The sequence below is a fragment of the Leucoraja erinacea genome, chromosome 9, assembly GCF_028641065.1.
Source record: "Leucoraja erinacea ecotype New England chromosome 9, Leri_hhj_1, whole genome shotgun sequence".
In the NCBI taxonomy this organism is placed as follows: domain Eukaryota; kingdom Metazoa; phylum Chordata; class Chondrichthyes; order Rajiformes; family Rajidae; genus Leucoraja; species Leucoraja erinaceus.
Window position 1 is genome coordinate 53,908,083 of NC_073385.1, and position 23,673 is coordinate 53,931,755.

The 23,673-nt window shown below is 40.8% G+C and overlaps 1 protein-coding gene across 5 annotated transcripts in view; it reads left to right on the forward strand.

The window, feature by feature from the left end:
* Positions 1-23,673, forward strand: part of sipa1l1 (signal-induced proliferation-associated 1 like 1) — a 351,678-nt gene that overhangs the window by 304,791 nt on the left and 23,214 nt on the right. For 3 of the 5 annotated variants that reach the window (XM_055640834.1, XM_055640835.1, XM_055640837.1), the window contains 3 exons: positions 4,697-4,815; positions 7,359-7,831; positions 9,790-10,020. In XM_055640834.1, coding sequence (XP_055496809.1) covers positions 4,697-4,815; positions 7,359-7,831; positions 9,790-10,020 — 823 coding nt within the window. Of the gene's footprint in view, positions 1-4,696; positions 4,816-7,358; positions 7,832-9,789; positions 10,021-12,338; positions 17,007-23,673 lie in introns of those variants that run through there. The other 2 variants (XM_055640839.1, XM_055640838.1) reach the window with 2 other exon arrangements.

The window sequence follows — 23,673 nt, forward strand, 5'->3', positions numbered from 1 at the left end:
AAATTAATTGAAAGTGAGAACAAGATTATTTTTAGTTAAACTCTCTTTCTCTAGCCAGTAATAAAGGGGCCACTTATCATCAACTTTCCTATTCAAAGTGAAGTGTTTGGCTGAGTGGTGGACGGTTTGTGGTGAGTCCGAGCAATGGGAGAGGATGGGGGCCGAGGAGCGGGAGAGGCCGGGAATGTGACTCCAAGGAGTAGGAGTGCCAGGGAAGGCACCCAAGGGGCAGGAGAGGCCGAAATGTAGTCTGAGACATGCAAGATCAGAGTTGGCATGATTTTGCTTTGTGATGGGAGGAGCTGGATTGCCTCCAGTTACTGGGTCAACTTTGTTATCTGCCCTGTTGGTCAGGGTGCAGCTCGCTCCATTGTACCCCCCCCCCCCCCCCCCCCACCCCCCCGGGTTTGTTCAATATCTGCCTTGGCAACTGAACTGGAATCCCACCAGTGTTTTTGACCCATGGACCAGAGGTTCCACAGGGTACTTATCATGTACGAGCCTCTGAACTGAACTGTGTCTGGGCTGGAATGGCTCGTTAGTAAACACCTGTGCCCAGCTACGGGCAAATTGTCCCACTAATGCTATTGTCATGCTCACCTTTCAGCAGACAGCTTAACCATTTCCATATGACCCATCTGCAGAATGCTTCATATCAGGTGTCAAGTCAAGATTCCAGACACACAGATTCTGCCCCAGATAAACCTCCCCTTCTGCACATCGCTGGACGAATCACCGATCAGATAGGAAGGCAATGTCAGAAGAATATCTGATGACAGAATACAAAGCAGCAAATTTAAGGAGAGCTGACTGAGAGTAAACAAATCATATAGTCAATAGAAAATGAGCTTTAAAGCCTCTCTGAGAACAACCCTGATGAGTATCAGCAATGACATACACCACTGCAAACAACCAGCCTTGGATTGTTCTGTTTGGCGTGCCCTGGGTGGTGTGACTGGTAGAGCTGCTGCCTCAGAGCACCAGAGATCTGGGTTTGATCCTGAGCTCGGATGCTGTCTGTGTGGAGTGTGCACGTTCTCCCTGTGCCTGCGTGGGATTCCTCTGGGTGCTCTGGTTTCCTCCCACATCCCAAAGATGTGCGGGTTTGTTGGTTAATTGGCCTCTGGTGCAGGGAATGGGTGTGATATTGGGATAACATAGAACTAGTGTGAACAAGTGATTAAAGGTCAGTGAGCACCCAGAGGGCCAAGGGCTTGTTTCCATGCTGTATCTCAAAACTAAACTAAACTTGTAAAGAGGGTGCTCATTCATATGAAGTAGTGAGAATGGAGGAAGCAAAAAGGAAAAGAGAGAATCTTGAAAATCAAGAATCAGTGATGCTGCAGCATCCCTGCACCTCTGACCCAGAACTTTAGCGCCTAGATTGGTCGAATGCACCATCTCCATACACACTGCAACATTATAAACCTGATGGCAAGAACGTTACTCAATTTACTCAAGAACGTAAATGGCTTGATTGTAATCATGTATTGTTTTTCCGCTGACTGGAACAAAAGCTTCAACGCAACAAAAACTTTTCACTGTACCTTGGTACACATGACAATAAATTAAACTGAACTGAGAACGGGTGTCCGAAAACACAACCTGCAGCGACGACTTATTATCTGGTAGTACAGTGGCGTGCAGTTATCGGGTAGCACAGCAGTCCTTATCTCTGGTGCTGTTTGTGGAGCTTGTTTTCTCTATGTGACTGTGTGAATTTCTTCCGGGAGCTCCAATTTCCTCCCACTTCCCAAACAAATGAGGGGCAGAAGGTTAATTGGTCACTCTAAATTGCAACTTGTGTAATTGAGTTGTAGAATCTGGGGAGAGTTGATAGGAATGTGAGAAGAATAAAATGGGATTAATTAGGATTGGTATAAATGCATGCTTGATTGCCGCCACAGTCTCAGGAGGCTAAAGGTCCTGTTTTCATGCTGTATTATTCTAAATTTAGGCCATTGGTATGATTATTGAAGTGAAAATGCAACTCGGCATTGAGTGCCTGAACAGACCAACATCCTGAACTCATTCCAAATATTTGAAAGGTCTTCTATTGCCAAAAAGGCTTTGTCCTTAATTCCATATTAAACAAGTCTCTGGTTACATGCAGTGTTCTCGTGTTCCTTTTCTTTCCATTCTCTTTTCTCTGACCCACCATCTGTTCTGTCTGCAAAAACCTCTCATTATCATGTGCATCAAATTGCAGTGCGTTTGACAGGATAGAGTTTAGCTCTGAAGATTCATGGTAATTGTGATGACAGTAATGGATGTAGGACCTCCCATCCCCCCTGCTGCATATCCGTAGCAGCAAAGTGGCTCCGCAACACCCGGCAACTAATGACATAAGTTTATTATTTAAGTTGTGCTCAACAACAGAGGACTTGAGAAAACTCAAAATGTCACCGATTAGCTTGTGCTGATGGCACTCTGCTCCAAAATAGTATAGTATACGCCAGCTTTAGTTTTTTTTTTTAAGGACTGACTATTATTATCATCCACAGCTGAGCACAGAGTTTCGTACTTAACTTGACTCGGTCTTTATAGCCCAGTCTGTAAATGTGAATTATGAGTCTTCCAATATGGTTGCTTAAAGTGTGTCATTACAATAGGTGATTCAAATGCCAATACGAGCTTCCCATGGTCTGAATCCAAGAGATAGCAAGGCATTTTGAATGAAAGAAAGTAGAGGATAATTCATCTCTGATCACAGGAGCAAACAGTGTATAAGTGTATCAGCTGGTGCTTGTATTTATCTTTGCACAGTCAGTTCCATCTAAGTGAATGGATTTGAATTCTGAAGACAGAATGCAGCATGCAGCTTTGAATTAAATCATCTTATGCAGAGATGCCCGCTGGGAATGAATTTCTAGCTAGTGGCGTTTTAATATTTCAGATCCATGTACAATGATTTTATAACTGTTCCAAAGCTGATACTGTGAACGTTCTGTTGACGCTTTTTACTTTGGTGTTGAGATTATTATGTAACAGAACTCATGATGGTACCTGTTGTATAACTTCCCAACAATGATGACCCCCATAAATCTTGGGTGAAAAAAAGCTGAACTCCAAAAATCTAATGCATTTGGTGCCGAGCCCAGTACTTGATAGCTGTCCCTATTTGGGAAATGTGCTTTTCTGCAGTCATAGGATGATTAAAATACCAATTCCTAAGACACCCACCTAAAATTCCAGTTTGTAGTACCTAGGGGCTTCGTTATGGTGACCCATTTGTTTCTGCCAGATCAGAATGGCTGCCGTTGCACTTTTAGTGTTCATAATGGCAAAATGTGCCACAAAAAGCAGGCTATTACCTATTGTTTCTCAGTGTACATTAAGTATGTTTTGCTTCCTGAAGTTTGGTGTCTTAAATGAAGCCAGATATTCACACTCTCTAATTTTTGTTTTTATTCTTTTTTTTTGGAGGCTCTGCCAAGGCTTCCAATTTTGGAGATGCCCCCTGCTTGCACTGTACACCCCTCCCCTTCTACTTCTCTGCAATCACCGTCAAACACCAGAACTGAGCAGTGCAATTTGGTACAGTCACCTCGTGTTGTACACGGGATTTACATTGCTGAAAAGCAGTGTGTAATTCAAAAACCGGTAAATTAAACATACGGATATGTAAAAAGCAAGTTGCCTGAATTTCCACATGAGCTAAGGGCAATTGGTTGTTGCAATGGCTTCAGTTTATCAGGCTAGATCACTTTGCACTCCACCTCAATCGCTGCTCCGTTGCAACCTCACGTGTGCCTCTTGGTGAGCCTACCGATAGAAATGCTGCCTGAGAGCAGAGGCCTGATCCTCTAGCAGATTCTGTGTTACATGATGATTGTTAGTATGCTAGGAGTAGGATGGTCAAGTAAAAGTCCCTCGCCTGTGCTGCTGATGTGGTGTCCATTGTTTTACAGGTAACCTGTGGTGAAGTCCCTCAATGTCATTGGTGTTTCAGTGGTAATGACAGGGGTGGAAGTATGAATATGAAATATGAAAATAAGAAATATTTAATCATTTGTACCAGTTAACAGGAAATTAGGATAAATAGTTAATGAGGCAGCATGTTTCTCTCTGATCCGAGGCAGTATTGGGACAGATTTGACTGAGTCCTTGATCAAGCTAGGCTTCCTCTGACAAGGAATGATGTGCACAGATTGGCTGGACTATCAAAATAGTTCTTACGTTAATTCTGCAGCTCCACAATATTATTCATTTCATAATTTGCTATCTGTTGCTTTGATCTTGTCATTTTGTGGTGACCCAAATTGTTATCTTGTTGAGCAATAGAATATATGCATTCATCACTGCTTTTAAATATTCTACTGCAAACATGTTTTTGGAACTATAGTGTTTGGTAATGAGGTTAAAAATGTAATTGTTGTGCTTTGTACCTTCTTTACATTCTGGGCCATGGCAAACACTCCACGCAAAGGGACTGCTATATGCATTTTCAAAAGATTTCATTAGTTACAACATCTGAAATTATAACTGCAGCTGTTTCTTGGGCCACAACAGTCACCAGTTTCTACATGAATGTAAAATATTCTGTATTACTTTCAAAGTAGGGATTACAGCTCATTCCGCTTTCATGCTATGCCAGTTTGTAGTCTAATTAATGTTGGAACTGTTTATAAATAACACTTAATCAGTGGAGGAGAAATCCTCTGCTGTTTTATAAAGGTGTTGAAATATCTTTCAGAGCCAACCTGGCACATTCCATCGGTGTCGAAGGTAACATCTGCACTCAGAGATAGCCCCAGTGGGAGGTTGGTGAGACAGGAAGTTGTGGACCATGTTTCTCCCGTCAAACATGGACAGGTAAACAAGTTAAAACCTATTATATGCCAGCGTTACATCTGCTCCAGCATACTAGGAGTGATCTTCAACCCTTCACACCCTACCCCCTCCCCTCACCACTCTCCTCCTCATCCTTGTTAGTGATCTTTATGAGTGGAATAAAGTGCGAGCACCTGCCATATTTATAGCTGACTTGCAGCTCTCAACAGATGTGAAATTACTGAAAGCTTTCCTGTGGTTTTCAGGTTAACATATTCATTTTGACATTTGACTACATTAAACTTGCCAAACAGCTTCTTTTGAGTTCTTGAAATTGAACATTTGGTTCCGTATAACTTATAAATCTCAGTGCGCCAAACACTTGTGTGTTTTTACTGCTGGTCCTCACCACTGACATAATTTACGTTACTGCTGGAGCCAGAAACCTCTGCTCAGATTCTGCCACATTCTTTGTCATGCCATTATGTTTAGTGGGGAGAGAGAAACGCTGAGAGGGGAAATGCACTTATGGAGATACATTTCCCTTTGGAAGAAAGGCAAGAGGGGGAAACAAATCTGCAGAACAGAATTTCAAAGATTAGGTTATCATAAAGAGGGCAGCAGTAGTTGGGAAATGGTCATCTCAAAGCATTTTAAACTGTGGACTAGGTCACACCTGGGGTGGCACAGTGGCACAATGTTAGAGTTGCTGCCTTACAACGCCAGGTACCCGGTTCAATCCTGACGATGGATGCTGTCTATATGGAGTTTGTATGTTCTCCCCATTACCATATAGGTTTTCTCCAGGTTCTCTTGTTTCCTCCTACACTCCAAAGACATACAGGTTAGTAGGTTAATTGGTTTTGGTAAAAAAAATGTCCCTAGTGTGTAGGATAGTGGTAGTGTACGGGGACCGTTGATCTGTGTGGACATGGTGGGCCAAAGGGCCTGTTTGTGCAGTGTATTTCTAAACTCAAATAAACTAATCACACAGCTGGAAGATTGAAATCCATAAAGTGCGAAGAGGAAAAAAAATGACCATTTTCAAACATTGCTTACAAAGTTCACAAAGTTTACAAAGATCTTCAATCTTACAAAAGGGTTGAGGAAAACCAGAGGAATGTAAAGACACATGAGGCATAATGCCCGTAAATGGGGAAAAAATGTAAATGGATTAGGATGCTCTTCGCTGGATTAAATACATTGAAATTATACATGTTATTGCTTTCAGATTTTGTCTCACTTTCCCTCTTTCTATCCCATCCCTATAAAATGCATGGCATGAAGAAAGCTGGGCAGCTACATTTTCTTTGCACACATCAGCAGCACAAAATGTGCGTGATAGATACATCTTCTAGATGTGCTGGGACGCATCCTCAGTGATGTGACCTGGGGTCATCAGGTGTTTCGGGTCTCACAACATCTGACACCCTTGCCCAGGTGACCCAGCCGGGGTTGATCAGGCCCCGACTTGCGTTCCAGCAGCAACCGCCCACGGATCAGCCCTCTTAATCCAAAACCACCTAGTGGCTTTCTCTGCGGCTTCGCTTGCGGATTGAATGGCCCTCGTCTTTGCCAGCCCCGTAACGTCCAACTGGTTGAGGACTTTGCAGAGTGAGCATCCTGCAAACCTCTACAGCCCACCTCTATGGGCTCATAGTATGCCTTCCAGAAGCTGTCCTGGCACATCTCCACCAGTTCCAGGTACTTTGCCCGTTTCCTCTCATTAGCCTCTTCAATACGCTCTTCCCAGGACACTGTCAGCTCCAGAATAATCAGCTGTTTTGTCATTTCGGAGGTGGTGATCATGTCTGGCCGGAGTGATGTGCTGTGGAAATTTCAGCTGTTTGAGAAATGTTCAAGTGTTTGAGAAATGAAGTGAAGGCTTTTACTGAGTCACCCTCCATTGCTTGTACTGCTCAGTAAAAATGTATGTTTTCACATGGCAAGGTAGCAATCATTAATCAGTTATTATTAGTACTTCTTTGAGGCAAGTCACTTCCACAACATTTGCTTATCACATTGACTTTGTTTAAACTTGTGTCACAATCCAGTATTGCTCACGAAGTAATGACTCAACAAAAACATTCTGAGGCTCCAAGTTCAATGTTCAACACAGAGCATCCCACAATGTTACCTTGTATGGAAACCACTGTGCTTGAGGCTTATTGACTTATTGACTGACTTGAGGCTTATTGACTTGTATGGATCAGTTAACTTAAATGCACTGTGGTTTTCAGTATCACCTCAAGCAAGTCTTGGGAATTATGTTTCAAATTAATCTTAATTTAAGGGTTTCTTTGTACTGGTTGGGCATTCACTGATAGTATTAATACATTCATTTCAATATTTAGGTCACCAATGTATTTTACCATCAGTAACTACTCGCCAATTTCTTAGATAACCTAATATCTTACGTTTAATAATGCATTCACAAATCAATTTGTAGATGATATAGTTTCATTTTGCATTCTATTATTGAAATGGTAACTGTCATTTTGCATTCCACTATTGAAATGGTAACTGTTGAAATAGTTCAGAGTCTTGATCAATGATGCTTCAATGTTTCCTTCCCAATTTTCCAGTGTGATAATCCATATTCAAGTCATTCAAGCAGCAACACACTTTCCAGCAATGCTTCAAGTGCTCACAGTGATGAAAAATGGTATGACACAGGGGACCGGACGGAGTCTGAACTAAATGGTTATAACTACATCCAGGGCACGTCTGCAGACAGCGGCATTGATACAGCCTCTTATGGACCATGTCATGGCAGCATGTTATCCGCAGGGACCTCAGCTGCTGCAACAAATTCTTTGAGGTCTGCACCACCAAAAGAGAAAGCTTCCCCCTGGCCCGGTTCAAATGACAGCGGCATGCATTGCAGCCGATTAGGAGATCGGAGCTCCCTCAATTACGAGAGGAGAGGAGCACTCTCACCAGCACCAAGCACAGAAAGTCAAAGTAGATGTTATGGAGGCTTGGTCCACAGTACTTCAAGTGCATCAGCTCAAGAAAGTAGAACATACAGTCTGAGTGATACTTCCTCTCAGTCAAGGTAATTAATTTCCTTTTGCCTCCTTTGTGAATGTATGTTTTCTCCAAGTTTGTACCAGGTTCCCATCCATCATTGTGAGAAAATAACTCAAAATGAATATTTCTGCAACACTTGCTGAAATACTGTGGCAATAATGTAGTTGGGTGTGAGTAAGATAAATCTGTTTCCATTCTGGGAATTTCACCATTATTTGCTTCCCAGTGATTGATATTCCATCAGTGTCTTTGCTTGCCACCAAGGGAAATAAGTTCTTAAGTTATTGGATCATATTTTGGCCATTCAGCCCATCAGGTCTACTCTGTCATTCAATCATGGCTGATTTATCTTTTTCCCTCCATTCTTGTGCCCTCTCCCCGTAACCCCTGATTCTCGTACTATTCAAGAAATCCGTCAACCTCAGCCGTAAACATAACCATTGACTTGGCCTCCACAGTGTCTGTGGCACAATAAGCATGCGAGTTACCGTAGATCACATGAACAAATAATGGGATTGATATTCACTTAATGGCAAAGGGTCAAGCCGTCGCAATTGCTGCTTACGATACCTTTATGCATGGGCCATTCATCAGTGATGTCAACAGGCATGCAACACACCTTTGACATTTGACATTGATCATCATGGCACCCTGTTGTGTGTGCACAAGAAAGAAACACTATGGACCTTCAATACAGGAGCCTTGTGAGAGCGAGAAACTGCTCAATTTACTAAGTGGCCTGCTTGAGCAGTACCATTCTCTTCTGCACCATGTAATCTACAAACTACTGCAAGAGTTACATAGGCCAGTAGTTTTATTCCCCTGAGAAACTATCCAAGGTATCCTATTTAGAAACAGTAAATACCTGAAATCTTGTAAGTGATACACACTTTGCATTTCTCATCAACTGATGATTCTTCATTGTAGTTGTTATCCTGTCCAGGTGATCAGATGGCTTTAGTTATAATCAGTTTTTATGAATGCATTTGTGATAACCATCTTATTTTACATGAAAACTGTTCTATATATATATATATAGTGAGACTATGCTGCTTTCAGCATGACCATTATGGTTTATAATTGTGGAAAGTGTAATTCACCACATTTTCATGAAATTATTTTTTCAATTGAATATGCTACTGCTAGATTAATAATCTTCAGGGTGGTTTTGGATCCTCTTCATCTGTTTATGCTTAATCTCAAGAGATCGCAAACAATATTTTTATCAAGAAAGTCAAGGTCAGGGTAGTTTTGTCCAGATTGGTTCCCAAAGAAATATTATTTGTGTATCTTGTGTTAAATGTCATTCACCCACCAACCTTGTCTTCTTGGTCTAGCTTGGTCCCAACCCCCTTTACAACTTCAAGGTTTTATTCCTCATAAACCTTCCTTTCTTTTCACTTGCCTTCATGAACATTGTCTCAAACTCTGGAACTCATTTTATACCCATCTCCCCTTCTCAAAACCTGCTTCCAACACATTAATGTTCTTTATTTATCCCAGATGAGAATTATTAATGTCACAGCTAATGTCATATCCATCTTGGTGTGAAACAAAAGCATGTCCATTATATTCTTGCATCTCCATATCAGATCTGTGAGGAACAAACAGAATCCTTCCTCATGACATCCAACATTTGACCAGTCTCTCTCAACCAGACTCAGCAAGTGTTACTGAGCAGTTGAGGGTGACTAATCTAATCTCTGTATAAAAGGCAAAGATCTCTCCCTGCCTGCTGTCAACAGTGCTCACCTGTGGTTGTGATGGAAGAATCTGTTAGCAACTTAAACATTCTGTACTTGTACAATTCATTTCATTGGGAGGAATTGAATAAAGCCAATTATTAATTTTAGCAAGGGAAAAATTGCAGTTTTGAAATTGATATTGGACTTGTGCAATGGCTGACCAACGAGATACAAGTTCTTCATTTTCAAGCTACATTCTCTTTGTAATGGGGAACTTCATTTTTTTCTCTCTCTCTAGTACTCTGAGTTCAAGGCATTCCATAAGCCCAGTGGTCTTTACACACAGTAGGAGTTCACCCCACGATGAGACCCGACCAACTCCTTCACCCCAGGGATCACACCATTCATCCTCCACATCTGGGCCCAGAACATTTTATCCTCGCCAAGGAGCAACCAGCAAATATCTAATAGGCTGGAAAAAGCCAGAAGGGACAACCATTAACTCTGTTGGATTTGTGGATACAAGAAAGTAAGATTCTAAGTTTTCCACTTAACTGAAAGTGCTTTGTAATCCATATTGTGTCAGTAGTTTAGATATTTATGCATGGATCACAAATCAAGCACTCCTTGGAATCTGCCCATGCTTATCTTATCCTGCCCCTCCTACCTGCTCTGGTAAAATCATTCTTTATTGCCACAGGGATAGAAGAGGGCACCAGTGCATGACATCTGATACTGAAACTAACTAAAAATATATATTTTAAATTATGTACAAGAAAGAACAACCATTACCAAAGATATGTCCGAATAACTGCTGTGATCAAACTTAACTCAGTAAATCCTGCAGAAATAATTATATTATTCTTGAAAGCAGATCCATATATTGTGAACATGTCTGTTACTAAATAGCTTCAACAAAATCTTAGTAAGGAAAGGTTTTTTTAAAACCTGACTTAGGCTCCATGATAATGAGAAACCAGGATGCTGAAAGGAGAATTAGGTCCATTTTTTAGAGCATTTATGAGACATTTCAATGTGGAATTGGGAGATGTTTTGCAAATAGTAGGCTCATCCATATAAAAATGACTGCGATCGCTCCTGCATGATGGTAAAGTATTGCTTTGTTAAGAAACGTTCACAGTTATGTTGAGTTCCAAATGTTGATCTTTTTTCAAGCTAAGAACTTTTAGTCCCCAGTTCTAAATTTGTCTTTCTCTCTTTACTGTCCTGCTCCTCTTTGACATCAAAGCATGAAATAATACCTCGCATTTGCTGTTTGCCCTGGTGCTTAAGATAACCCCACTCCCACTCGAGGTGCACATTATGATAAGAGGAGATGCTACTTGGTGTTAATAATTAGAATGGAGTGGGGGCTGAAAATAAGGAATAGCAAATTTCTTTATGACAGGGTACAGTAAAAAAAAAACCCATCTTGGAACCAATGTAATAAATAGTCAGCAAAACCTGCTCTGGAGTAGCAAAGAAAACTAAACACTCAGGCAATTTTAGTTGGAGCAATGAAGCTTCAAGGTCATGTTGCCGTGATTAGCAGAATCATTATACTTTACTAAATTCAGCACTGGCATCTGAAGATGTGTGCAAATAACGTCCATGTGGCATACAGTTTTGAATTACTGTATTTCCCGGCAATGAAGACGCTATTTTTTACACAAAAATAAGGCACGAAAATTTACCTGCGCCTTGGAGGCCGAAGGTTAGGTTGTTATCCAAGAAAGATGAACTTGGCGATCCCTCAGAACAGCAACATCAAGAACGATGTCTGATTGCTGGCAGCTGATGGGAAGCGGCTGTAAAAGGACAGCGCCACTGGGGGGGGGATAGTTCCTTTCACAGCATGTGTGGAGTCTGGCCCGGGTACTTCCCTCCCCGAGCCACCGCATTGTGCCCGGGGAGGGAAGTAGCTCGGGTGGCTGCGAGTGTCCACCTCCTCAGTGCCTTCTGCTGGACAGCCAGCCATGGTGTCCTTTGGCACAGACACAACCGGTGGACATGGTGGCTGGTGGGTAGCTACTGGGCGGAAGGCTGGCTGCTCCGTCCCCGGCTCGCACTCACTCTCTCTCTCTACTGGTCCCGGGGCAGGTGACCTGGGAACTGCAGCTAGTCTTGGGGCAAGCGAGCCTCCCTGGGCACAATAGCCAGACCTGGGGCAAGCGAGCCAACCTGGGCGCTACAGCTAGTCCCAGGGCTCGCAGGCGACCTGGGAACTGCAGCTAGTCCCAGGGGACGCGAGGGATCTGGGAACTGCAGCCAGTCCCGGGGCATGCAGGCGAGGTCGCCCACTCCTGGACTAAACCAAACCCATGATCCAGTCCCGCCATCCTTTTTTCAAAATTTAGCAACTTGAATTGGAGTGCGTCTTTGACGCAGGTGCGCCTTCATTGCCGGGAAGTACGGTGCTTGTTTAATGTGCCATGTACATGTTCTTTCCTTCAGATTTCTTGCTGCGTCATCACTACATGTACTATGTCCCATCCCTAAAACCGAGGCAATGTTATAGCGGATTGACCCCTGTCATACAAGGTTCCTGCAGCTGCATTGCTTTTGTTAGTGATGATAAAATACTATATCCACATAATAGACAACTCGGGCAATCATTTTATGTTTGCAGTTATCCTCTTGAAGAAGGAAAAATTGCTGTCTTCTTTGTTGAGTTTTGACAAAATCTGTCACCCATTATTCTTTTTGTAATGCAATTCTTGTCAGTTAATGCTTTCCAGCTTTACACAACGGTTACGGTAGGTGAAATCTTGAGATAATGATTTAATTTAATTGTTAAATCCAGAAGCATCTGTGTATTATTTTCTTTTTTTTAACTCTTTTCAAAAGGAAATATCCTGCAGATTATAATATCTGGTGGAACGACAGGTAGTTGAGTATTCAAGAGATGTTCGAGCAACAAGCTTTTGAAATGCCAATGTTTGCTAGTCTTTGGGCCACGCATGAGATTTTATTTGTCATGTTGATTGCGGTATAAGCAATTTGAGCATGGGCTTTGTTGTGCAAATTGTGAATGGCATGAAAGCACTTGACAGACCGCTAAGGGATAAATGGGGCTCTGTAAACACTGTGTACATTTTTAAAGAGTCACCCTTCCATACTTTTAATTGTGAGTTTACCGTTTACTTTATATTGAATGTTACAGAAAGATATATTCTAGAGTAAAATTACTTTTCTATTTAAATACTTGGGTCTAATTATTAATTTTCCATTTTTTAAATAAAGAGATGGATTAAATGTTCAGAACCAAGCACATTAGGGCAAGAGAAATAAAAATCCAAAATGTTGCAATTGTTGGAAATCTAAAGCAAAACAAGAAATTCTAGAAACACCGTAGACTTACATTAAACTCCTTTACCATTCCTCAGCCAACTTGCCCAATTGATCAAGATCTTGCTGCAATTTTTGATACCACCCACTTTAGTGTCATCTACAAACTTACTAATCATGCCATTTACATTCTCATCCAAATCGTTGATCAAAGTCACAAACCGAAACGGCACCATTCCCTAACATTCACCATGGGTCACACGCCCCCAGTCCAAAAAATAACCTTACACAGTCAACCTCTGCTTCCTTCCATGAAGCCTATTCTCTATCCTGTCAGCTAGCTCTCCCTGGATCCCGCGCGATCTAACCTTCCTGAGCAGCCTACCATGTGGAACTTTATCAAATGTCATTTATACCGACATGCATAACAGCTTCTGGCTGCTCACTCTCCCCCTTGAGAATGTCATGCAGCTGCTCCGGGACATACTGGAACCTAGCACTGGGAAGGGAATACACCATCCTAGAGTCTCAGGTGCTGCCACAGAATCTCCTGTCCACCTCCCAAACTACCGAGTCTCCTACCACTATAGCTCTGCTTGACATTACCATTTCGCGTTCTGCCTCCGACTCAGACTCGATATCACAGGCCTGACTGCTACTACTGCTCACCCCGAATGGGTCATCCCACTCAACAGCATCCAAAAGGGGATACTTGTTTTGAATGGGAATGGTCACCGGGATCACCTGCACTTTGTGTCCACTCCGTTTCCTCCTGTTCACCTGAACCTTGGGTGTGACCACGTCATTATAACTCCCATCTATGAAGCTGTCATTCTCTCCAATAATCCCGAGGTCATCCAGCTACTGCTCCAGTTCCCTACTGCGGTCTTTAAAGAGCCGCACATGGACACAATTCATCAACATAGACACCAGACAGATGTCATCAACAGAGATACCTACAGATTCCCTGTGAGACCAATCCCATCATTCTCAGTTCCCCGCTTATTTTCCTGCATCTATTCTCTCTCAAGTAGCCTTAATACAACTCAGATTCTTCTCTCCCAAATTGGATATTGTGCAGTAGTAAATGGATCTGCCGACCAGTATTTTTGGGGAAATGTAAAGAAATCAGAACACTGGGGGGGGAGGGGATGGTCACATGTAGAGTGTGCAAACTCCACCTGGATTGTTTGTGTGAGGCAGTAGTACTAACTACTGTTGTACCCATAACAATCAGAGAGCTTGGTGCCCTTTCTCTGACCATTGATGCATGTCAACCTACTGTGGAATAATACAGATTTCCAACATCTGCAGTAATTAGCTTTGGAGTGAACTTGCATTTCATCTACGTCTTGACCTGCATTAGTTGTGCAGTCAGATACATTATGCATATCCAGAATAGGGCCACATTGCCAACAGCGTGGTGCTCAAGAGGTAGACAGGACTAAAAACATTTATTGTTATTCAGATGGATTACCGCAGGCTTTAAGTACATGCTATCAATGAGCTGAAGAATGGATGAGCTTCAGTAGATGACAGGGGAATAGTTTAAGGATGTACTAAAACACAGTCCCGACTCTATATGGCTGTGATGCAAAGAACAGCAGGGGCTGTAAATGATGTTGTAGCTAAAATAGCACTCAAATACATTGGCCGACTTGGAAATAGAATGTTGTTAGCTGAAGGAGGAGAAACATTTGGTGCAGTAATAATGTTTACATTATTGTGCTCTGAGGTCCACCTCAGTGCTTTGTGAATTGTAATGCGCTAAAGAAAACATACTCAATCAGTTAATCTTTCAAAGGATACAATTTATTTGAACTATTCTTGGTAATTAGACAAAATTCTTAGCTTCGGCAATAAGCTTAAAGACATGCAAACGTTTAGTCCACACTGCAGAAAGAATTTAAACATGTGCCAGAAGTTCCAGTAATGTATGTGATCTTTAAAGCAAGATACAGCAGTTTTAATGGAAGAGGTTTTGCTTATTGCCGACTTTCTCTTCCATTAATGTTTCTTATTTATTTATGTGCAGTGATACGCTGCAATGGCCATAGAGTCATAGTCATGCAGCACAAAGATAGGCCCATCGACCAAGTTGTTCCATCTAAGCTAGTCCGATTTTAGAAAATGCAATTTGCAAAACATTAGTGCTGTCATTTACTCTAAGAATGAATTTTACAAATCCTTAAGGCTTTAAGGCATTTGTTCATGTGTTGCCTTTTCCCATACAATTTCAGAATGTGCTGATAATATTTATTTATAATGCACCTAGCATTATCAAATCATTGCAGGGTTGATGGCTGCATCATATGCTTTAAAATTATGTGAGCGCATGCTTTCACTGTGGAACTACGTTAATTGTAAATGACCATACGCTAAAATAATTTCTGTATCGTGTTTGTGCATGTACACAGAGAAAAGAACATTCCCTTTTGCAACTATATGATAAATTGACTGGTCAACATTTATTCACACAATTGTTTTAATCAACTGCCTGTGAGTCATGAATGTTTGTAAATGAGTGCACTATTTTTTGAAGGATGCCTGGGTTGAAATACATCCTCCTTGTTAACAATTTGTTGGAAAGTTCCATCACCTGCTTGTGCAGAAATTAAAAAAAGTTTACTTTTTAAAAATGAATAGGAAATTGCCGAATTATCAGGAACAAGGCCTTATCATTCTGAGCTTGAAAGATTCCTGGGCAGAATGTAAGAAATCTTCGGAATTCTCTAACTGCAAGCTGTGTGTACTCAGTCATTGCATAATTTTTAGACTGATTTTTGATTACTAAAGTAAATAGAGGATATGGACAGCAGACAGAAAAGTGAATGGGAAACTGCTCTTTGGAGTGAGAAAAAAAGAGCAATGCACTTTCTAACTGGCGAGATCAGAAAATTTGAAGCAGTGAAATCTTGCAGAGGAATCGTGAGAACCGTACAAAGTATTTGATATTTTTTAATGGAAAGATACAATTTCCTTTTACCCGCAGAAGAGCAGAAATTTGATTTCATACTAGATTCTAGTGAGAATTCAACAGAGGAGATGCAAAAGCTCACACCGTATGTAACTGGAAGGAGATATTGAAGTCTAGATTTAGTGTTAAAGTGACAAGGCTGAAAGAGATAAAATAAGGAAAAGTTGTGTGGGCTAGGTTTGTATTCCCTGAAGTGTAGAAAATTGAAGGCTGATATGAGAGATGTTCGAATGAGTAAAGAATCCGAGAGGATGAACAGAGGGACACTATTTCCTCTGATTAGAACAAAGGGTCTTAACTTTAAAATTAGAACTGCGCCATTCACGAATAATATCAGGAACTAATTCTCCATGTATGTGGGATTGGGAATCTGGAACAAAACCAAAATGTTGAGATGCTCATCTGCTCAGGAAGTATCTGTAGATTTTTGTTCAAAGCCTGGTGGCTTAAAAGTCTTTTACGAGTCATAAGAGTTTTGAAGCCCTTTAAATCCAGGAAATGGGAAATAAATCAATAACATTTTAGATGCAAATAAATCTTTGTTCTAAAGGATTCCGGTATTTTGGTCTATTTATGGACACCTAAATTGAATCCTGCAAATGATCCAAAAATCCTTAGAGAGCACCATTGGTGGCATTCTTTCCTAACTGATAAAGTAATATTAACCACTTATTTGTAGTCTCCCCATTTTAATCCCATTTTTATTCCTCTTTGCATTCTCATCAATTTGCCGCAGATTCACTTGCACACGAGGGGCAATTTACAGTGGCCAATTATCCTACCAACCCGCCCGAATTTGGAATATGGAGAAATCCAGAGAACCCAAGGGAAACTCATGCACTCAATGGGAGAAGGTGCAAACTTGCACAGATAGCATCCTCTAGCTGTGCCCCTGTACAGCCCTGTCAACTCAACGGTGGTTGAAATAATTGCAGGCATACAGAAAAGTGGAACTGTAATTGTATTTAGCAAAGTAAATAACTCAGACAGAAATGATTTAGCAGGTTGAAAAGATGGTAAATTTGTGTCTATTTTGACAGCTTGTTATATAATGAATATCCTATTTGCTGTTTCAGAGCCCTTGAGGCTTCGGGACATAACTGATATGTATCGCTTGAAGCTCTGCAATTTACCATCTCTGAAGCATTGCAATATTTTCCACTTTTCATCCCAGTTGGACCACCTTACCAATTCAAATGTTGCCTTGCCAATGATCTGGTGCTGAATAAAAAGATCCTAGCTTGTAATAAGTTCATCTGTATCATTAGTCGTCTCCAGTGCTTTGGAGTATTACAGGTGACATGGTTTATAATCACCTGGTGCTCAAAATACCAACACTGTTATCTTCGATTTGTTCCAAGAAGCCTCAACACTTGATTCTGAAGCACACAACAGTTGCCTAAAGTTTGCAAATCCCATTCAATTACCTTGAAAAGATTGCCCTCCCTCCCCAGGCAGTTGTGGATCTTAACAACTCATTATTAAAAACACATATATTATTTTCATACTTAGAGAGGTGGAAAGTATATTAGGAAATTTCCTAAGGGGGCCTGCACTATCCCAAAACTTCGCACCCACCCCCACTTGGGAAATTTTAAGCAAAACCAGAATGTGCTGGAATTGAGCAGCATCTGCAATCTGAGAGGATTGCAATTTACGCCACATGTACTGGGACTCTGAGCTGAAAACATATAGTATTTCATTCACCACTTCAATGAAGAGTATCAAGGGTATTTGAGAGTGGTTGGTGGTACACTTATTTTGAACAGCAGAAACCTTACTGTATTAGTTTTCAAACACTTATGGCTTGATGCTCAGTTTATTGATTCTGATTTTTTTTGTGTGTTTGGTTACAACTGTATTGCAAGTTATAACAATAACTTCCATTTCCTAGTTATTTTGTGGACTCCAGAAATTTGGCAGTGTGCCATTCACCCCACCTACGTTGGGGCATAGTGGACAGAAGTTTCCTCTGTAGAAGCTCAGAGGAACTCAAACCACTTTATTCTGAGGGTACCCCTTGTCAGACACACCAAGAATAAAACGATGTTGCAGCAAGGAGCTGAATTGTGATACATACTTGGCACTTGGAGATTCTTTGCACAACACTGCCATAAATCCCAGCCCCATTCAATATTTGAAGCATTCACTCTTACTGTAGATGTTCAGCTGCATGCTCGACATGCCATTGTTCTCTTCCCCACTGTTTCACGGAGAAGAATGTAAAACAACCTCTAAGATTTGGTTGAAGCTGACTTCAATCAAAAGAAATAAACTATGTACAATAAACTTTAAAAAAACTTTTAATAGTTAAAAATGGCTGTGGGAGGTAGTCAAACATTATTTAAAGTGGTACAGAATGTTTGTTCACTTGAGGGGAAGGAATTTAATTACCAAAGTAACAAGCAATGGAAGATGAAGAGGACCAGGACAAATCTGAGAGAAACCACGCAAAATGCAGAATTGAGCACAGATCATGGAAAATGGGAGAGATTTGTAAATAGATAATAAGATTGAAAAAATAAACTTGCAATTTGGATACGAAAGTCACCACAAATGAATTTCAAAATTAGATTAGGAAAAAAGACAAAAGCAGTGTGGATCCCTTTAAAAGCTGAAAATGATGTTATCAATACAGTAATAACAAATATATTGAATAATTATCTTGTGCTATTTACATAGAAACGTTCTCAAGGAAATTAAGATTGAATAACTAAAATTAGTGTTGCTGTCTTAGGTGGCCTCTAGGGTTGAGAGTGAGTTGGTTTCACGCTAGTTCTGTAGGTTCTTAAGTGATTCATGAGGCCTATGTAGAATCTGCTGATTATTCGTCACTGTTGAGTAAGAATGCTTGGTGGAGGCTAAAGTGGGCAGGTGGGTGGTTTGAAGTTAGTGCTCACACTCTCTCTCTGCTGTTTACACAGACTCGTGAACCTGAGGTTCTCAAGGTAATTTGGAATGCTGCTGCACTTTGAGCAGACATGGACAGAGGGTTCCTAATTGATGAGAATATTGCATTTATTTCCTCCAATCAATATTTTCCCTAGGCAGTGCTTGGAATAGAATGAAACTGATTAACCACAAAAAATACAATTTGTTAACTTTAATACTAGGGTCTAAAGGAATTGCAGCAGGTGATCTGATAAAAATGTTCTGAAGTTCTCAATTTAATTTATAACCATTAATTTTCAGAACTGAGGGAAATTAATAAATTATATGTTTAGTTTAGTTTAGAGAATCAGCGCAGAAACAGGCCCTTCGGCCTGCCGAATCCACACCGAACAGCGATCCCACTAAAACTATCCCATACGCACTAGGGACAATTTACATTTTTACCAAGCCAAATAACCTACAAACCTGTATGTCTTTGGAATGTGGGAGGAAACTGAAGATCTCGGAGAAAACCCACGCAGGTCACGGAGGGAACGTACAAAGTCCGTACAGACAAGCACCCATAGTCAGGATCGAACCCGGATCTCTGGCGCTATAAGGCAGTAGCTCTACCGCACACCACCGTGCCGGCCCAAAGGTGATCCAACCTATTTGTTGCCTCAAGTTACTTGAGTCTTCAACTGAGCACCTGTAACATTACAGCTGCTTGGTAAGAACTGGCACAGATTTGCAACGGTTAATGTGCTTGTGTAAATCCAATTGAATTTCCTGTGGCAGTGATTAATGCAGTGGACCATCTAAGGATGTTATTTTTTATGGATTTCTGGTTGAAATTTGATAAAAATGATCAGAAGACACTGTCATGAGGTACTGACCTGATTAAGAAACTGAGTAGGAATAATGGGCAGATACTTAAATTGACAAAATATGACTAATGGTATCCTGTAGGGAATGTTATTAGAGCATCATCTATTCACCAATTATTTGGATGGCAGAGAGAAGATTACATATCCAAGTTTTATCAATGAAGGAGAGGAAAAATTCAATGTATAAAATGTGGAAAATCACAAATTTATGAAATGCATCCTTAGATTAAATGTTTAAGAAGGAACTGCAAATGCTGGAAAATTGAAGGTAAACAAAAATGCTGGAGAAACTCGGCGGGTGAGGCAGCATCTGTGGAGCGAAGGAAATAGACAACGTTTCGGGTCGAGACCCTTCTTCACGTCTGAAGAAGGGTCTCAACCCGAAATGTTCCCTATTTCCTTCGCTCCATAGATGCTGCCTCACCCGCTGAGTTTCTCCAGCATTTTTGTTTACCTCCTTAGATTAAGTGAGCAGTTAAAACTCCTGTAATTAGAGTTCAATTCAGCATGGGAGGTCATCCACTGTGGTCCTGAAAAGATAAATCTGTGCTTTCTAAGTAGTGCAATGCTGGCAGCAGTGGTGACTTAAGGAGACGTAAATGTCCATATATGATATTAAAATCTCATGAACAAGTACAAGATTTAATCAATAGGTTAACTGAAGATTGGCCTTTTATTTCGAGGTCTAATATGAAGAGTTAGATGTTGTACTGCAGATGCATAAATCCCTGAATGAAATACACAAAGACTACTGTGAACAATTCTTGTACCACATCTTAGGGAGGAAACATTGCCCTTTGAGGGAATTCAACAGTTTTTTTTTACTGAAATTGTACTTCAAGTGTTAAACGATGCAGAGTTTACACAGGCTAGATTGATATTCCCCGAAATGTAGACAAAAAAGTGTGATTTCATTGAAATTATCAGGATATTAAGGGGAATTGATTGGGAAGATTGATAAAAACCATGCTACTCATGGGATCCATGACTACCTACTCATAATCCTAACACAAAAAAATTTAGCTCACCCTGAGCAGACAGTAAATGACAGCAACTTATATACAAAACTTGTACCAAAAGCAGAATGGATCATTTTTGGAATATCGGAAGGTAACCGCGAACTAAACGTGTTTCAAAAGAACTTACTTAATTACGGGCTAATAATGGGAAAAAAGCTTATACTCAAATTCTGGAAAAACGCTCCAATACCAACAATAAAAATGTGGATTTCAAACATGTTCGAAACATTACACCTGGAAGAGATGAGACTCCTCCTAGCAGGCAAAGCAGACCACTTCCAAAATACGTGGTGTGCATTTATGGAACTATTACAAGCATAAGGTGCAATGGTAATTTAAAAAATAAATGGTACCGGGATCTGGTAACCGGGGGTAAAAACCCCCCAAAAAAACAAACAAAAAAATACGGTTGGTACAGGTGCACAACCTTTTATCCGAAAGCCTCGGGACCAGACGCTTCTCGGATTTCGGAATTTTTCGGATTTCGGAATGGAAGATTTTTAGCGTAGATTAGGTAGGTAGCGGGGCGGCTTGAAAAGTCTGGAGCTGCTGCCTCCTCCCCGGAGACTGGGGAATCATTGTAAATCATTACTTAAATGTTAGTCAGTTAGTTTGGAGGGATTATATGTGGTGGGGGGTGGGGGGTGAAGGGGGAAACTTTAATTCTTAGTCCCCTACCTGGTCGGAGAAGCGGGGAGCGGGCAATGCCTTACCGGGTCGCCGTGCAGTAAGCTCCGGAGCGCTGTGGCCGCCGACTCCCAACCTCGCGGAGTTGGGGAGGAAACATTGCCCTTTGAGGGAATTCAACAGTTTTTTTTAACTGAAATTGTACTTCAAGGGTTAAACGATGCAGAGTTTACACAAGCTAGATTGATATTCCCCGAAATGTAGACAGAAAAGTGTGATTTCATTGAAATTATCAGGATATTAAGGGGAATTGATTGGGAAGATTGAGAGAAACCATGTTACCCATGGGATCCATGACTACCTACTCATAATCCTAACAAATAGAAACTTTAGCTCACCCTGAGCAGACAGTAAATGACAGCAACTTATATATACTTCACAATGAGTGACACAATTATTTGGAAATATACGATGGAATGGTGATTCAACTGGTTGTACTGTGGCCAATCAACATCTGCTGCTTACCTTTCTGGGCCTAATGATGTCAGCACAACTCTTGACATGTGAACGACTCGTCTCAAAGATAATCTGCAGCTAAACTTTTAGAAACTATTTTCCCCCAAAATGTGCCTCCTCGCCAGGTGAATAATCAGCATCCAATTTCAAAATAATGTAAGAACTTAACACATCTTATGGTATGCCATTTACCTCCACTTTAAATATCCAAATCTATTACTGCAAAACATTTAATCCACAGACACTATTAGGTCACGATCCACTTGTGAGGCATTACAGAGTTGAGCCCCTCGGCATGAAGCAAAAAACATCTTTTGGGTGCAAGGTATGAGGAACCTTTGAGGCTCTGAGGTTTTTTTTTCCATTCCTGATGTGGAGGGAACAACACTGGAGCTGTTTCGCCTTAAACTCAAAATTCCCCTCAATAGTTTTGTACAAATTTCTCTCCTGAGAAATAGGATGGCCTTTTAATTCCTGCTGGGAAGTTCCTAACCACAAAGTTAAGCATGTGAAATACACATATCATGTGTCAAAAGCTTAATCCACATTTAGAATTTGTTTTCAATGAAAAAAAGGGCTAAGGAATCCTTCACTTTTTTTCTGCACACTCCTAAATCCCTCACACCAATCCAAACACACCCTGCCTTCCCCCACCACCTACCCCAAGCCATCTTAGTCCCATGCTAATAAGTATCAACAATTAATCTGGTACCCATTGATCTTCCAATCCTGAGTACAAATGAATAAAGGCACAGATTCAGAAATCGGAAGTGCAGAGAATTGGGAGTGCTGGTGCAGGATTTCCTAAAGATTAATTTGTAGTGTGAATTGATAGTAAGGAAGGCAATTGAAATGCTGGCATTTATTTTGAAGGGACTACAATGTAAGAGCAAGGACGTAATGCTGAGGCTTTATAAGGCTTTCGTGAGCCCACATTTAGAATATTGTGAGCAGTTTTGGGCCTGAGGAAGGATGTTGTGGCATTGGAGAGGGTCCAGAGGAGATTTACAAGAATTATTCCAGGGATGATTGGGTTAGTGTATGAGCCTCTGGACCTGTACACGCTGGAGTGTAGAAAGATGAGGGGGGTTCTCATGGAAACCTATCAGATAATGAAAGGGCTAGATAGAGTGGATGTGGAAAGGATGTTTCCAGTAATGGGAGAAGTAACAACCTCAGAATAAATGCAGGTACCTTCGGAATGAAGATGGGGAAGAATTTCTTTAGGCAGAGGGTGGTGAATCTGTGAAATTAATTGCCACAGACGGCTGTGGAGGCCAAGACATTGGAATTTTTAAAGTATAGATTGATAGGTTTGTGACTAGTAAGAGCATTATAGGTTAGGGGGAGAAGGCAAGAGAATGGATTTGAAGAAATAGATCAGCCATAATCGAATGGCTATGTACTCGATGGGCCGAATGGCCTAATTCTGCTCCTATGTCATTTGGCCTTACACATCGTTTCTTGTATAAATCAAAATTACAATGGCGAGCTGACTTTCACCACCCATTGCATTCCTGAGCAAATTGTCCAACAGTGATTCTTGTTTTTGTTCAGCATTAGCATAATATCCCTTAATAAATTAGTATTCTCCAAACCAGCTGGAAAATATAATTTATGTTCATTTCTAGTAAAGCTAATCTTCAAAGGAATATTGGAATTGCATGTTGAAGGACAGCCTAAGGTGTACCTAGTTCCATCCTAGTGCTTGAATGAAATGTTAATGCAGTCTTGGTTAGTTTTGAAAATCGATTTTTATGTTTTCATTTACAGGAGACCTTGAAATAAGAAAAAACTGGTGATGCAAAGCATTGTGAGCCATTGGCTTATTAGTCACCTGTTCATTAAAGCATGCTAGATTTATCAGTTATTTATTTTACTAAGTCCATTTAATTAATACAATCAAAGATTATGCAATCTTCCTGTGCCTATCCCTAGTTAGTAAGGTCCACTTGATATCAGCTCTTTCAAACATTTCTTTCCTGGTTTTAGTTTTG